This window comes from Vigna angularis, chromosome 1, assembly GCF_016808095.1.
Source record: "Vigna angularis cultivar LongXiaoDou No.4 chromosome 1, ASM1680809v1, whole genome shotgun sequence".
Classification (NCBI taxonomy): Eukaryota; Viridiplantae; Streptophyta; class Magnoliopsida; order Fabales; family Fabaceae; genus Vigna; species Vigna angularis.
In genome coordinates, this window is record NC_068970.1 from 57,058,217 (window position 1) to 57,075,540 (window position 17,324).

At 35.2% G+C, this 17,324-nt stretch overlaps 1 protein-coding gene across 4 annotated transcripts; it reads right to left on the reverse strand.

Moving 5' to 3' along the window:
- Positions 1-101: 101 nt before the first annotated feature.
- LOC108321893 (lysine-specific demethylase JMJ18) lies at positions 102-9,746 on the reverse strand. Of its 4 annotated transcripts, none has more exons than XM_017553788.2 (12): positions 9,680-9,746; positions 9,156-9,242; positions 7,895-7,966; positions 7,655-7,732; positions 7,048-7,560; positions 6,729-6,950; positions 6,137-6,298; positions 3,274-3,642; positions 2,065-3,103; positions 1,868-1,971; positions 1,133-1,330; positions 102-928 (listed from the first exon to the last, which is right to left on the reverse strand). In XM_017553788.2, the coding sequence occupies exons 2-12, from the start codon at positions 9,195-9,197 to the stop codon at positions 566-568; spliced, it is 3,162 nt and encodes a 1,053-aa protein (XP_017409277.1). In that variant the 5' UTR covers positions 9,198-9,242; positions 9,680-9,746; the 3' UTR covers positions 102-565. The 4 variants fall into 4 exon arrangements, with proteins under 4 accessions (XP_017409277.1, XP_017409281.1, XP_017409276.1 ...); XM_017553792.2 differs by having other exon boundaries at positions 7,895-7,961; positions 9,680-9,691; XM_017553787.2 differs by lacking the exon at positions 9,680-9,746 and adding an exon at positions 9,511-9,668.
- Positions 9,747-17,324: the final 7,578 nt, after the last annotated feature.

Consider the following 17,324-nt stretch of genomic DNA (forward strand, 5'->3'; position numbering starts at 1 on the left):
GGCCATTGTAAAAGAAGCCCATTGTAAAAGTTTAGAATGGCTTTTTGTTTCTATTACAATTGATGACTTTTGTGCATTTGTCTCTGATGCCACAAGAAAAGGCTTTTGGGGTGTGTGAGATTCTCTTCCTTCCAATTTTGTATCAATGATCCTCTCAAGTTCCGAAATTTCAGGATTCTATTTGTGTTTTTCAAACCTTTGGACCTTCAAAAATCACAATCTTTGACCATTCTTCATTCTAAAATATTTTGAAATACCCAGGGATCCTTTTTTTTTTTTTCCTGAAATGCTTTAATTTCTTACCGGTTTTATTGGAGAAGTAACTTATTATATATATGTTTACGGTAGAGCATAACTTTTAACTCTTTTTCTTGCTACCCCTATGATCAACTACAATTTGTTATTGCAGACCTTTTTGATGATGATGTTTCGATTGTTTAGTCATATTCCAATGTTTTCTACCCGAAGAATCCTTCATCGACATCTACTACAGAAATAAATGACTCTACTAAGAATTAATTGAAATATGGCTATCCAAAGTCAGATAGAGTTGTGAGATGTTATTTTATGCACAAGCTTTCTGGATTTCCTCAATCAGCGTTACAAATGCCACTCTCCAATTGTTGAACTGTGCATCAGAGCTGAATAACTTGTGCATGGCACTTAATTCTTCAGCATTCGCCTTTTTCAATAACCCTTCTACCACCAATTTCATCTCTTCAAATGAATCACAATGTCTTCTGCTGCTATCTTGTTCCAGCTTTCTCAAACCAGGACCAAGAAGTCTGGTTTTGACATCACTTAGAGAGTTACTTGAACCGTGACTGAGCTTACAGTCATCAATGCCACTTTCTGAAGATTCAGAGACAACTTCTTTGTGATTCCAGTACTCGATGCATTGATGATTGGGGTCCAGAGCTTCAATAGCCTGGAAAAGTTCAGAACGGATTGAAACATCATAATCAGATCATCATATAAGTACATTAACCTAGTTCAACAAAATTGGCTAAAGAAAAGATCAATATTCTAAAACTTTGTGAATATAATTCTATACTGGAAAAGAAGTACAACCGTGATGTTATTTTAGCGAAACAAAGGTGTGAGTATCTTAAATGTCCATTTTATGAATTACCTGAATAATGGAAGGTGAAAGGAATCCAAACATTTTATGACCATTAATGCTTTTCAGAAGCTCCAAGGGAGGAAGTTCTCTTTGACCTTGATTCCTTAGCTTCTCGGTTTCATGATTTAGTCTCAAAAGAACTGACTCCCAGCACTTATCTGCCGAGGTGTTTGTGAAGATCTCACTTGGATGTTCTTCAATGGTAACCTGAAATATATTTTACTAAATGAGAAAGAAATATACTTTAACAGAAAATTTATCCATGCAAATATCACAACATTAAAAGTAAAATAGTAAGAAATTTATTATAGCTTAGTCTCATTAATATTATTTTAGATTGTCAGATTCCGTGAATTTTCAACTAGCAATGCTGTGCAAAAACTTTTCTGTTCAATGAAAATATAGTAGCAGATGAGTTTCTGCAGACAATATCCAAGGAAAAAAAATGCAATAAAGAAGACAGTACAAGAGTTGTCCCAACAATTTTATAATCGAGCAACTATAACTTTAAAGTCTGAGATCAGAGAAGAGTTTATGAAAGGTGGAATACCAATACAGCATAAAGAGAAAAAAGGGATTGCAGAGAGATATCCTTGCTTTTTTGTGAATAGCCCTGTACATACCCCTTAAACTCCTACTTATAGTATTAAATAGGTTATGTAGTGGATACATCTAGAAACAGAAAGTAGTCAATATGATTTTAATTTTTAAACACAAAAACAGAAACAACCTCAGCAATGATACCTTGAAAAGAGGCCCAAGAAATCCAGCATCATAGACTTCAGAAACATAGTTACAGATTCTTGGTGGATCAAGAATGCTTAAGAACTTAACACGACTCTTGAATCCTACATAAGTTTTACCAGAACGGAATAAATGTTAAACTCCCATAAAAGTAACTTAAGATATACCAGCCCAGAAAAGATCGTACTGAATCTTACCTTTTGGATATATTGCATGCCTACTGCACCACAACTTACCACACATAACAATGCCCAAATTCACAGGCTCAACAGAAACACTAATCTTCTGCATTAAGAAGTTTTGGTTTGTCAAAGATACACTTGCATTGGAAGTTTCAACATCACCTATTTTAAATACACCGTTGAGTTGTTCTCTCGAATCAGAACGCAACTGTAGGTCCACCCCAAACAATTTATAACCATCTAGTGTAGAAGAATTTTGAACGTTCCTTGAACATGATGAAAATTCTTTCTCCAAGGAAGCTATATATCCAGCCCCAGGTTCCATGTTGTCTTGTTTCTTTCTGACCTCTGAATAGCATACTTTTCCAACATATGGAACACTCTTATTATGATGGTATTCAGCAGCATGCAGAAAACGATTTTCACGTTCAACAAACATAACGTCAATATTTAAATCCAGAGAACCTTCCTTCATCTTATCTTCATTGTACATGACCAATTTTTCTTCATTCTCAATATCTTTTTGACAATCTTTAGTGCCATATTGTGCACTATAAATTTCACGGTGAAACTCTGAGTGCTCTAACTCCGCAGAAATGTGGCTATGAGAACTGCTAGGTATATTTGAATTTGACTTATTATTAGTTCCTGCACAATGTGTTAAGCTTTTCCATCCTTTGTAACTCTCCGCATCTTGTTTATAAATGCAAGCATCCTCAGGATTAGCAGATACCAGTCCAGTGTTTCTATTTGCCCACACTAGAATAGCATGTGTTTCTCCTTCTAATGCCTCAACCAATGTACTTAGTTCATTCATGGTATAACGAGACAGAATAAAGCTTTTGTCCACTTCACATGAGCAAAACAAGTGTGAGTGCTTTAGACATGAATAAGTATCGGGGGAGCACTTGCAACCTACGGCGGATAGGTGCAAGTCATAGAAGCAAGAGAAGCATTCTCTTTCCTCAAACAAATCAAACTCACTGTTCATCCTAAGCTTCTTTAAATGAGTGGGAAGACAGCCAAGCCTCTCCTTTTCCATAGTTATCCTTGTCTGTCAGAAATAAGAGTAGCAAAATATGAAAAAAGTACTAATGAAATTGAGAACAGATATGTGCATAGAAACTAAAATTAAATAATAAATGCCAACCAAAGAGCTACGAAGCTTTCTAAATATGTGGAATGGGATTATGATCAAAGATGAGAGTATGCAAGAATCATTACCTTAATTGCCTTGGTAAGAACTCCATCTTTCCCACAAGCACTACTCCATTTTATATATTTTAGATTTTCTTTTTCATGAAGAGTTGCCTCTGTAAGGGCACACACGGCTTCTTGAGCACATCCAAATAATAACTTGTCATGGGACAATGAAGTCTTACGGCACTGCAAACTGTAAAGCTCAACAGCATTTTGGCCATGCACAAGCCAATCAACCGGAGCCACATTCACAGCCTCTGCGCAATTGAAGCCACAATTGAAGCCACAGTGATACGCCCTTGGAAAGGTAACAACAAATTCACCTGAATTCTGAACAGTGTGATGTACAGGCACCCCCTCGGATTTAAGAATTGAAGGAGATAGCTGAGTCACCTGATCAAAGATGAAATCATAACCACCAGAAATCATGATACAATTCCAAAATCTCTGTACTGCACAAAGTGTGCTAAAATATCTAACTCTTTTATGAGAGATGAACAAATGTGCTAAGAGAGTTCTGAAGAGATAAGATGGTTTCATTTTGGCAGAATTTTGAAGTTCAGCATACTACACAATAAGAGAAAGGTCACAAAACCTTAAACTAATAATTTCAAAATCTTTAATAGTCTTGTAAGGAACTAACGATAAATTAACAAATGTAGGTGATATGACCAAGAGCATTACCACCATGCCGAAAGCTTGATCTATTAGCAAAGGTAAAACTTTTGACATAAAATCCAACATCAGACACTGCACATTTTCTATCCCTATTTAAAGTCACCAGGTTCAACCTCACCCTGCGACCCCAGGCACATATCATTTTGGCCCTCAAACAGAAAGTTCACCCTTGCACCTTAAGATAAGGGGATACATATCAAATTTTGAACCCATGTAGACTGTAATTCCAAATGATTTGAGAAGGACAATAACAACCAAGCCAAAAGACTAAGCTGTTAGCAGAGGCACAACTTTTAACATATAACACTCTTCGTCAGACACGCAGGCCTTTCTATATTCAAGTCATTGCACAGGCTATCAGGTTGAACCCAAACCAAACCCAACATGCACCAGTGCAAGCCATTGGACATATTATCTAAAGTTTAGATTCAATTAATACAAAACATAACCAGGTATGAAACAAGTTCATAGCCGAAGTTAGTAGACTGCATATGAGAACTATTGCAACAGCAATAGAGTTGAAACTTAGGTGTAATACAGAATGATACAATTAATTCAAAACCAGGTACGAAACAAGTGCATAGCCTAAGTTAGTAGACAACATATGAGAACTACTACAGCAACAATAGAGCTGAAACTTATGTGCCATACAGAATTCATCTCACAGGACATTTGTCTACCAGAACCAACAAGTCATTTAGACTATGCTTACTCATAATCAACACTTTGTGATAGCGTCCTCCTCGAGCTAGGTTGGGCCAAAGCACGAAGATGAAGCTATGGAGGTGGAATTTGTGCGGAAGCGATGGATATGGTGGTGGGCTCACAATTTTGGTGAGTATTTGTGGTAGGATGGAGGTGTTTGATGGATCTCCGGAGAGGTTGGGCCAACTCTAGAGAAGGGTGGTTAGAGGGACCTCATGGGATGCTCTAGCCTTGACTTGAGACAAGATATGTTTGCACACATTTTGGCATAATAACATTCAAATTCATCAAGTGATTTTACAAGGAAGGAGACCCTTCTATTTATAGAGAAAGGTGTCTCCAAAGTAGACAAGAAACCCTAAAAACTATCCACTCTTAAAGAGACATGTGGCAATCCTCTTTTACAAAGTTTCTCCACTCTTAGAGTGCCATGTGGCAATCCACTTTTGTAAAGTCTTCTCCACTCATGTGGTAATCCACTTTTGCAAAGTTCCTCCACTCTTAAAGTGCCATGTGACAATCCACTTTTGCAAAAGCTTTCCACTCTTAGAGTGACATGTGGCAATCCACTTTAGGAAGAGTTTCTCCACTTGGAAAGTGACACATGGCCACTTCCTTTTTAAGAAGTGTCTTCACTAAGAGCTTGCCATGTGGCCATCATGTCCCATGGTGGGACACACTCTTTTAAGCTAATATTACAAACCATACAATACTTGGCCCATTATACAAGGCCTAAAAATATACCCTATACTACTTGACCCTTAATACAAGGTCTAAAATACACACAATTTTACCATGGCTAGGGCATATGCCATCACTTTGTCCCAACCAAACCCATTGGGAGCTTACCAGGTAGACTCTATACTAAACAAGTGAACTTTGATTCTTGGAAAGACCAAGGATTAACTCTTCTAGAAGTTTAAGTTATTAGGAATAAATGTAATAATAATTTTTATATCTACAAGATGCCTCTCACAAGGGCGATTAAGGCTTGAAGAGTGGATAGTGCATAAACCATCATACCTAGTGCAAATTTTCTTCACTTCAAACAATGGGAGCTCTAAGTATCAAAATCTTGATCACTTGTTCGTAGTGGCACAAATACTATGTCAAGGATATCCTAAATACTTTTGTAACGTGGTCAAAGAATAGTTTTCCATCTCCAGCACAGAATAAACTGGGGGACGGGGATCTTCTCTCACTAAAGTACACAATAGCTCTAGTTTTCATTACATATATTTACATAGAAAAGTATCCCACACAAAACTAATCAGAGTGTCATGCCTTTAACTATATAAACATGAAAATGACTTTGAAGATTTCAAAATGTCATCATGGTTTTATTTTCTTAAGATTCACAAGTACATCCAAAGTTCCTAGCAAACTTCCAACAAAATAGCATAAACTAGAATCTTTGTGTGCTTATGAAACCTTTATTTGGAAACAGAATGAAAGCAACCAAAAAACTGAAATCAAGGAACAAGAACAATTCCGAGTAGTGTACCAATTCATTGAGTAGATTCGGTTGTTCTTCAAATAAATCAGGCAAGTGCTTTCTCATTGCAGCTTCCAAACCTGGAGCATGGATTCCAGGTACTCCATACCATACTTTTGGGTCACCCCAATGCAGATAATTAAGTGAATAGAGATGATGATCCTCGACATGCTGTTTCAAGGAGAAAGAAACAAGAAAAGGAGTTAGTCCTTTTAGGAATGTATGAATATCAGAAAAAAAAAATGCAAAACTCAAGACCTTATTACTTTTCTTTATAGCTCAATACTTAAACATAAAGCAGTGGAACTAGAACTCTTGAGATAATTATGCAGTTTATAGTCACCCCTGTCTAGATTCTACTCAATGTATAATATTTCTAGCCATTTATTTTCTCCATTGGTCCTTAAATTAAACTATAGTTCAAATATAACAGACAGATGCTGAAATTTCGAACCCAGCTTTCATGAAAAATAACTTAACTCCGTAACTTGACATACAGATACAGAAAGTGATTAACAAGAAAACTAGTAGTATTTGTTATGCCTTAAACTTTGTTTCATTAATGGATTATACTTAAGGAAATGTAATTTAAACTACTTACCCAGCAAAATGAGGAAAAGCACATTCCAATATACAGCCATGGAACTAAAACTCCTGAGATATCACTTCCTTCAAAACATAACGCAGAACCTGGCAATCGCGGGAAGTTATTCAGATTCCAGCCAGACACAGCATATCTATCTGAATCATTATTAGTTAAAGATGATGTCTTAGGAAAGCCACTTCCAAGTGATCCAGTTTCCAAGTCAGCTCCATAATACACCTACAAAACAGTGGAATGATATATAAAAAATTTTCTTAGTTATGTTATATGCTGGTAAGTAAGACTAAATTTGTTATCAATGAACCCAAATTAGTACCTCAACCTCATCTGTTGGTTGCTCTATTATTCTCCAGTATTCACCTTCAATGTCTTCCACAGAGGGCTCCCGTTTCTGCCAGTGATTATAATCGCTAACTTTTCCATATTCATTGGCATCATTCAATCCAAAGTAGCAATCTTTAAAAACCTTAGCATATTGCTGAAAGTCTTTAAGTGTGAAGTCTGACCCAGATTGGAATCCAAACTTCTCCTCAGGCTCAGAAGCAACATTAACTTCAGAGCCTGATTTGGCAGTTCTCCTAGCTGCTCCCATCTTTGATTGCTTTCTACGTTTTCGCTTCCTTCCCCTAATTTTCTTTCTCATGGGCTCCCTGTTCTGAAGCAAATCAATTTGCTGGATACGAGTGGGAAATTTTGCATTTTCCCATAAATCTTTCTCCTTAAGAGGGCATGGTGGTACCCAGCAAGCTGGAGGGACAATCCTACATATGCCATAAGGTTCAGCTTGGGGGCGAATCTTAGCTAAGTAACCAAGTGTGTCTTCAAACTCCTGATAAGAAGAGTACAAACAGAAATTTTTATTTAAAATACAATATAACCACCACCAAAAGCTATAATACTATGATAGTGATTATTGTAAGTACTTCAATAGTTGGATAGAACACAGGTGCTTCATCAATTATAGGCCGGCATGCTTCAACCGGATCCCATCTGGCTGATATCTGCAACATGACAACAATATATAAATACAGAAAATTTTAAATCAATTCTTCTAAATATCAAAAATAATATTCATAGGAAATATGATAAAAGGCTGAAACTAGTATCTGACTTCATTGAGTATGCCAAGACACCTTCACAGCACAATAGATCATCCTAAATACCTTTTTATGCTGCGGACTGGCAGAAGACTCAAATGTGATTTCCATTTCTGGCTTATGCCTAAGAAGACTATCCTGCAAAGTATCACATGTAAGAACACCAAATATGTTGACTCGATAAAAAATGATAGGGAGAAACATTAAAGTCTAGCAAAGTTTAACGCAGAATGGCCTTTCCAAAGGATTGATTCAAATACTTTACACCAGCAAGAAATCTTATGGAAATTCTAGAGTTTCAGGTAAAGGCAGAACAGCGACTCAGTCCTGCCATCAGTGCTGTCTGATCTTCTAAAACAAGTTATACAACATCTATGCCCTTCACATGCTTCACTGGTTAAGTATCCACAGTGTATGCCATAAGACGGATTTTAAGGCTTCATTGAAGCCTCAAGAAGAACTTCTCATATGCAGAAGAAATTTCCAAAAATCAATTATCAGATGAATGAAAGAAGAGCAGTATTGATTCTGCATTGTTGGAGGTAGCTCTCAGAATTAAAAGATAACATGATGCAATCTTGTAGAAACAAAATTTCAGTATCAAACGTAGAACCAAGACAGTTATTGTACTTCGGCATCATTTTGGTTACTTACATCATAGTTGAATAAAAACACTTCATGCGGTAATATAAAGACTCATTAAATTAAGTGATGTAGCTAAAAAACGCTACCTCTTATTCCAAACTTTAATAAGACAGATTCGCAGAGCACTACATCAGTATTTTCAAATTCAAATTCATGCAATGCTCTCGAAACCAGATAATTAAGCGATCCAGTACCAGACATAAAACATTCGGAAAAGTTAAACAAACTAGTCACCATCCCCAGGGTGAGAAAAACATTCGGAGAAGTCATATAAAATATAAAGGGCAGCCAACAGTAAAAGATTAAGGGTTTACAATTCCTGGGAAAAAATTTAACATCCTTCTGGGTATCAGAAATTAGCACATGCACTAAACTAGATATATCAAACATGACAGAACAATAGCTATCACAGGCGAAAACACACAATCACAATGTCTTAACTGCTAAGCATAATGAGAAAAGACTAACAAGAAAGAAAAAAAAAGAAACACAAAGAAAACAAAAGTTTGAAACTTCATAAACAAGGAAAAGATCTACAATTAGTGGTGATCCATAATAACAGAGGATAGAAAATTTCAACAGAGGAGCAGCACATGATAAAAAACGCACGTACCACATTGTGAAGGTTTAAATCACCAAATGGAAGAAAAAAAAAGAATGAATAAAAGAAAAAAAAACCAACCTCTACAGCGTGAAATTCTGCAGCCAATTTCAACTGTTTCATTCCATGCAAAATGCAGGATCAACCCAATTGAATAACTTATTGTGCCTGAAACAAGAACAGAGACCATTGTAACTAACCTTATCAGACTCCGAATCAACCAAAGAGACATTTCACAGAACAGTTTCCCACTTATCTATTACCCAACTAACTGACCCAAACAAATCTTAAAAACTGCTAAAAAGAAAAAGAAATATGAAAATCAAATGCAGAACACAAACGTACTCAATGCAGCAAAATTCTTCCCAAAAAGTTGTTTTCACGTTCTGAAGGCAAACACAGCAGTTGCGTATAAAAGAATTAACCAAGAAAATACCTTCACAAATCAACGATAACCCAAATGCAAATTCAATTGCATGTGTGTATATCTGCATGTATTATTATTTGTTATATCTATGTATGTACCAATCAATCTAGCAAACCCCAAAAATTGTTGTAAAATTGCAAAAATAAAATCTAGAAATCTTGGATTCTAATTATTATACCCAAAATCAAATAGTTACAGAGGCAGGAAAGATAAAAATAGAAACAAAAGAATAGAGTGGGCGTAGAAAAGATGTAATATATGCTGACAGGTGGAATAGGAAACAAAATTAAATCAATATTATTGAAAATAATAAAACAGATACAAAGTCCCAGACCAGGTGAAATTTCAACCGTGCTTACACCCCGTACACTACAAAATATTTTAATTCCATTATTAATTATAATAAATATTTTGTACACAATAAAACAAGGACAACATTAATTATTATTTTTATTTTATTTAACAAGTTAAGGTCTAAGTATTATTTTACACAGTAACATAGAAAATTTGAGACATTGTTTAGAAAAAGCAAATTTAACATTAAACGCATTTGAAACTTTAGTTTGAGAAAAAAAATACTTAAGAGTGTTGAATTTGTTTAGGATTATTTGAAGGGAGATTGAATAGAAGAAAAATAAATATATCTATATCTATATCTATATGGTTATAGATTCAGGAAAAAGAAATCTTTTTATATCCGAGGAGAAAATAAAGGGAAGTAAAAGCAAGTGAGCTGGTGTCTGACGTGGCAGAAGTAGCGGCCAAGATTCTACACTGAAAGTTGTGTGGGTGTACTTCAACACTTTTCTGCTTATATTACTAACAATAACAAAATACTATTCTTCTTATCTTAATTACCATTAGCTTAATCATTTACTATAAGATAATGTGCTCAAAAATCTATATTACTAACAATAACAAAATACTATTCTTCTTATCTTAATTACCATTAGCTTAATCATTTACTATAAGATAATGTCCTCAAAAATCTATATAAATATTATATCGAAATTTTGAAATAGAGAAAAATTTTAATTTAGTTTTTAAATTTATGAATTATAAACCTATTTAACCAAAGTAAAAGGAGGGGAAAATATAGTTAAAAAGTAGCTTCAATCATTTAATTATTTAGAAGTATTAGTATGAAATTATTTAGTTTGTAGGCGAAGGTTTTGTGCAATGGCCGCAGTATTAACAGAAGGAAAATGACACTTGAACAACCATTTTTGACAACATTTAAACACGCGCACACGTGTCAAAATATGAGTGGTCCATTTTCATTTAATTTTTCCAACTGGACCACTCAGATTTTGACACGTGTGCGCGTGTCTAAATGTTGTAAAAAATGGTTGTTCAAGTATCATTACTCTTAACAGAAAACAAAGACACAGAGAAAGAAAGTAAAGCAGAGAATGAATGGCACGTTTTGTTGCCAAGTGTTGTCTGTTTTACACGTTGGCCTTTTCTACTTCAACGCATTCCACAAGCAAACCCGCGTTTGCCAAATAACACCTTCTTTAGATATCTATTACATCTCTTCTATTATTCTAACAGGAAAAGGGATATTTTAAAAACAATTATTTTTTTTCTTAAATCAACCCTGATAATTTTTTTAATAATTAAAATATTTAATTAAAATATAAATTAAATTATGCTATAAAAGTAATTGTATAAAACAATATGAAAGTCAACGTATCCTAAATATAATATCATTTTCCAAACATCAAATAGTTACAATGACAAATATGAAAGATTTTGTGCCACACTTGTCCCTGAAAAGGTTCAACATCCTTTATGTTTGTTCTCTTTGGTAGATTTGAGAAAAAAAATAGAGAAGTGAAATATAAATTTATATATATCCAGAATACAAATTTATTCTGTCTTTTATTTTATATATTTGAAATATAAAATTAAAAATATAAAAGTTGTATACAGTGTACATTCTAGAATACAAAAATTTATGAATTTGGAGGTTGAAATTATAAAAGTGAAGGAAGAAGCTCCCCTGTTTCCTTTCGTTCAGCCCAATAAGCTAAAGCCCAAAAATCTACCACAAGAATCACCCAATTATTATTGGAGAGCTACTCCCTCCACCACCTCAACCACTTCTTACATCTCTCCAATTGTTTTAAATTACAAAACTACTCTTTTTATTTTAATTTTTTACTTTTTTTTATGAAAATACTAAATCCCTAACTCTCATTTTCACTGACAGTCGTGCAGCCCCACCCCCAACTCTCACTTTCTCGTTTTCTCTCCAGATTCGTTTCTTCCCATCCTATTTCTTCACATCTCATTCTCCATATCCGTTTTCACTTCATTCGTTCTTTCTTCTCCATTTTGATCCCTTGGTTGTATGTTCATGATGCGGTGGTGGTATGGTGGTTCTGGGCACTGTTACGCCTATCGGAGTTTCTCTCTTGTGTCTTTTTGTTAAATAGTTTTGAGAATGAGGGTTTGTGCTCTGGATTTGCGGTTCTGTAATCCATTTTTGGACCTGATGTTTGTTCTGTGCCCCAATGCTGCTTCTGGATTCATGCATGTCGATTTTATGCTTCACTTTTGTCCTGAAATTCTGCTTTCGATGTCTCTTTCAAGTGATTTGTTGTTTTAATTGAAGGGAATATTTAAATGAGAATATTTATTAGATTGAAATCATATAACGTGTGTCGTGTATTAAATTTTAATGTTATTAAAATTTGTATTCTTAATATTTTAACTTTTTGAGTTGGATAACTTATGGTTTCCCTCATGGTTCTCTTTCAAAAACGGAGTTGTGTTCTTGTCAGGCATAAACTACTAGAGGATTGCATGTGCATTTTGATTCAACCTAACCTTTACATTGCATTTGGTCCTGTGTTTCTGTGAATGTAATGCTTAATCATTTTTTGTTGTCTAAGACCATTCTATATCACTTCTATGTTGAGCGGATGTGGATATGCATTTACTTCTTAAACGGATGTCAACATCCGTGGTATCGACATATGTTTGTCCCAACATTCTCTAGAACAATCATTTGGTGAAGCTCTCTGATGGGAACAAGATGAGCATAAGGGTACAAGCATGATTTCTTGTGCGTTACAGCTGTTATAGTGGTTGGGTTCTGCATATTTTTCGCAGTTATATTTGCCTTCGCAATTAAATCCTTCAATTTCCAAAGGAGATGATGGGATAGACTTGTTAGTTTTTTAATACCTCAAAAAATAAGTGTGACATATGTATAGCGATATGATCATAAGATAGCATTAATAGCCTCTGCTTTTACATGATTCAGGGACATATTTGTTGTAAAGTAACCTATTATTAGTTCATAAGATTTTTGTTAGATATAGAGTCTGATATTACTCATTGGTAAAGACAGATTTTGGTGAAAGTGAACAATAAAATTATATAATTATCTCCTTATTATGCCACCTGTCCTATCCTATACGTTTTTCTTCTTTCTTTAATCTCTTATTGAAAGCTTATAAGAACTCTATTCTCATTTGTATATCGAGGATGTGTGGTGTTTTTAAGATGTAGACAATGAAATAAAAAGAACAACCTCGAATACGACTGCGAAAGAGATTGAAGATTTAAATTACCTGATTTCACTAAAAAATGATTCTTCAAGATGCAGACCAGTGTTGATAAATACTAATATCTCAACTTAATAGCAAGGTAAGAAAGCAACTCTGAAAGCTTAGTGATTAAGCAAAGAATTATAGGTTGACATAACAGTTCAGTAAGTTTTCATTCCTCCATAGTCTATGTTTCAAACGCAAAAAAGTAGGGAAAAAATTGTAATCAATAAAAAGAAAAAAATCTATATATATATATATATATATATATATATATATATATATATATATATATATATATTGTTTCTGCTGAATGGGACCAGGGAAAACTTCTGCTGCCTCCGCCCGAAAGCACTCCTCCTCGCCCAATCGGTCCTTCTCCCGTCGCTCTTCTCGCGCTTGTTCTCCGCACAAATGGGTTGACCTGCAGCAAACACTCCGATGCTCAAGTCAGAATGGGCTTTTTGCAAGTCTATATAATTATCAAGAACAAAGAGTTTACCTTCTCCTTTGACTGCTATTTATATGATTTCAGATAATATTACCCATTAAATTACCTTTTAATGGCTTTCAATGCGCCTCTTAAATACTCGACAATGATCGTTACCTCATTAACTACACATTCATGAGCCTTCCACTGTTGTCTCCAGTTTACAGTTTTAGATATCTGCCCGACCAGACATATTGCACTTAAGAGATTCGATCGGACATATCAGGCTGAGACACCCGATCGGACATATTAGCCTTGCTTCTACCCGCTCGGCGCTGTCTAAACCTTATCGATCGGTTGCCCGCCCTCGGTAGTAACATATATGATAACAAAATTATAATTGAATAAACAATGATGATTTCATTCAAGCGGTTGGTTGGTATTTGAGTAAAATAATAAAAACAAAAACTAAATATTACTGAAGGATAAAAAAGGAATGTAAAAGTGTAAGGAGTAATGTGTGGTGGTGGAAGAAGTAACACTCTTATTATTGAGGCCTTTTTTCCCTATCTCACGTTTGTTTTTTCCTGCACCCCAAATATTATTGTGATGCCCAAATATATATACAAATTATTAAATTAATTAGACAGGTAGTAATTATTGATTACTGTAACATCCCAAAATACAGTAATAACTATAAATTAGAATTAATTACATTTAACAGTAAACAATTGCAGTCTTATACTATAATTAAACTTCCAAAGCCGAATGGCGTAAGTACAGAGTTAATTACAAAATACCACAGTAACGAAAAGTTCAAAGACGAACGGTTTTACAAAAATCTAACCGAACGTTCATAATAAAGGCTGAACGACTAGAATAAAACCTAGCGAGCGATCTAAGGCTCGGCTTTAACTTCTACTTCAACCAGATTAGCGTCTTCCAAATTTTCTTCTTCTAGCATTTCTTCAAGAGACGCACCTCCATCTGCTCATATCCACACGGATGATCATTGCAAGGACAAGACGAACGTACAGAGACAACAGACAACACAAGGAAAACGAAAGGGTAAGCTTATGTAATTTAATTTATACATCAACATATACACTAAACATTTCAATTCACACAAGCACATAATTCAACATATAACATCATCCGAAACATATATATATATATATATATATATATATATACTAGACCGACCGTCCGAACTGTATGAAACTGTGTAGCTACAAGCCTCCTTGCACCCGAGTGATGTAGTAACTGGGATACACTCAACAGCTGCCACTCGAGGTTAGTCCGTTCTTACGTCGCCCATGTTAACTTATGGACTAAGGACCTCCTGCCGTTCCCACACATGACATACTCCATCTACATGAGGATGAGTACTCACGGAACATCAGGATGGACAGCAAGTCTTAACTTATCCACAGTCATACTTTACCAAATTTAATATTCAATAAATGTAAGAGTCGTTCCTCCTTGGAACGCTCGTTCAAATTCCATAATCGTATAATCATTCAATATAATGTTCACACTTCAACATCTTATAATTTATCATCATCTTTATCTTCAGTTTTAAAAGTATAAAATAACGAACGTTCATACTTCTGAAGAACGAAGACGAACGCTAAAGACTAGATTTAGAATGACTCGTTGCCAATCAAAATAAGTCAACACATACCTATAGGAAGAACGTCACTGCTACTCGAATCAGTTGAATGAACCGACTCTTAAAGATATACAATCAATGTTCAGAATAATTTAGGTACAAAGACTCTAGACCGAATCCAAATGGATAAAGATACAACAAGACAATTATTTAATTATACTGAGAACAATTTGTTTAAAGGGATCGACTGCCAGTCAATGACCGAACGCGATAATATACATTTACTAATAATTTGGACGAACGCTATTTACACCCGTTTAGAAATCAAAGGTAAGGACGAGCGTTCGGTATAAGACCGAACACTTCTTAGGACGAACGCTAGATATAAGACCGATAATTAATTAGGACGAACGCTTGGTATAAGACGGAGTACTAATGAGGACGAACGCTCAGTATAAGACCGAGCGCTACTAATTTGTAAGTATAAGGGGATAACACTTTATGATTTAATTTTTAAATATACAGTTACCACTAGGCTGAGCCGAACGCTCAACATAGTATTTCACGGAACGCTCGTTCTCGATCAGAACTCTTTCCAAATGAAAGGATTCCTTTTTAAGCAATTGATTAGAAACCGAACGGTATAAGACCGTACGATGACGAACGTATTTTATCATAGCAAGGATTTCATATTTCAAATTTTCATCTAGTTCAATTATCAATTTTCAACATATCAGTTCATACTTTATACTTCATATCAATATCAATTTCCAAACTTTATATGATTCACATTAATCATTCATACCTCAAAGTGATAACTCATCTCATATTCATACGTATCAACCATAAACATACATTTCAACCAACATATACTCTATTCATCCAGTACAATAACGTTCGTTCATGCATACTCAATCAGCATACATTTCATACATTCAGTTCATATCATGCTTGCATACAACATACAAGTATTAATTAAATTACTAAGCTTCCCTTACCTGGATCAGTAGTGAACGCCTAATAGTATGCCTTGGTCTCGTTCAAATATGGCTTTCTACCCCCAACGATTTTCTTAAGCTCTTCACTAAATCTAACCAAAAGAAACGTAGAAGAATTTAGCTTCTACCCTTGCATGCAACTGAATCTTAGTTTGCATGTAACTCAGAAACAAACGTCCAGAGTCGAGCGACTTACTGGTTACAGAACTTGGATCTGTTCGGTTCAGATTGAAGCTCACGGCGCAGGGAACGTTCCTACGGTTCTGAATGTTGAACGAAGAAGAAATGGGTGAGTAACAGTAGAGAGAAGTTGAAGGCTTTCTAGAGAGAAGTTGGAGAATATGAAAAGTTGAGTTTTGAGGAAGAAGACGATTGCATGCAGAGAGTGAGAAGAAGGTTTTTCAGAAAATTGATTTTCTTCCCAAGTCAAACGGACGTTCTCTCACACACGGACACCTGTCTTCCACTACAATTTCGGAACATTCCATTTGTGACACTTGGCAGGCGTGCGTCAGAGTGTGTGAGTGCGTTTTAATGAGACTGAGTGTGTGGCGCAGTGCATTAATGAGAGCTGACAAAGTGACTCAGCAGTGCATTAATTAGATTGGACAGATGTCTTACGGTTAATTTTCCAAGGCCTCACAATTACCAACTTATATTGGCATTGCTATATTTACTTCTTCTAGCACCTAAGTCATTTTCAAGAAACATTCAATGTCTTTTTTTTGCGTTCTTTTTCTTCTTTTCAATAGAGGTTCTCCCAGCACCTCACTCATCTCACTGCACCTCTCATTTCACATTTTTACCCTTCATTTATTAAAACATGTACAACTGTAATGATGGTTTCCAACAGGGGTGCACCGGCGTTCGGTAGCCCTAGCAGCATTTTTCACAGTGTTGGTGCTTTTCTCTATTTATATAGAACTTCTTGTCCCTAAATCTGCAGAAATCACGATGAACTCATCTCTACAAAAACTATTATTCTCGCTGCCTATTTAAAGAGAACTATCAATAATTGGATCACCTTCTAGTGATATCAAATCATCATCCTCAATTTATGGGGTTAAAACTTCTTCACCGACAACCAAAGAGTTTATATTTTGGGACACCATACCCAACAGTGGAATTTCTTCTACTCTTCCCTTTTCTGGAGGTGTGACTGTTGCACTACCAACTTCCTGCCCAAAACAATTAATGTCCAGATCCTCATCAACAATAAAAGT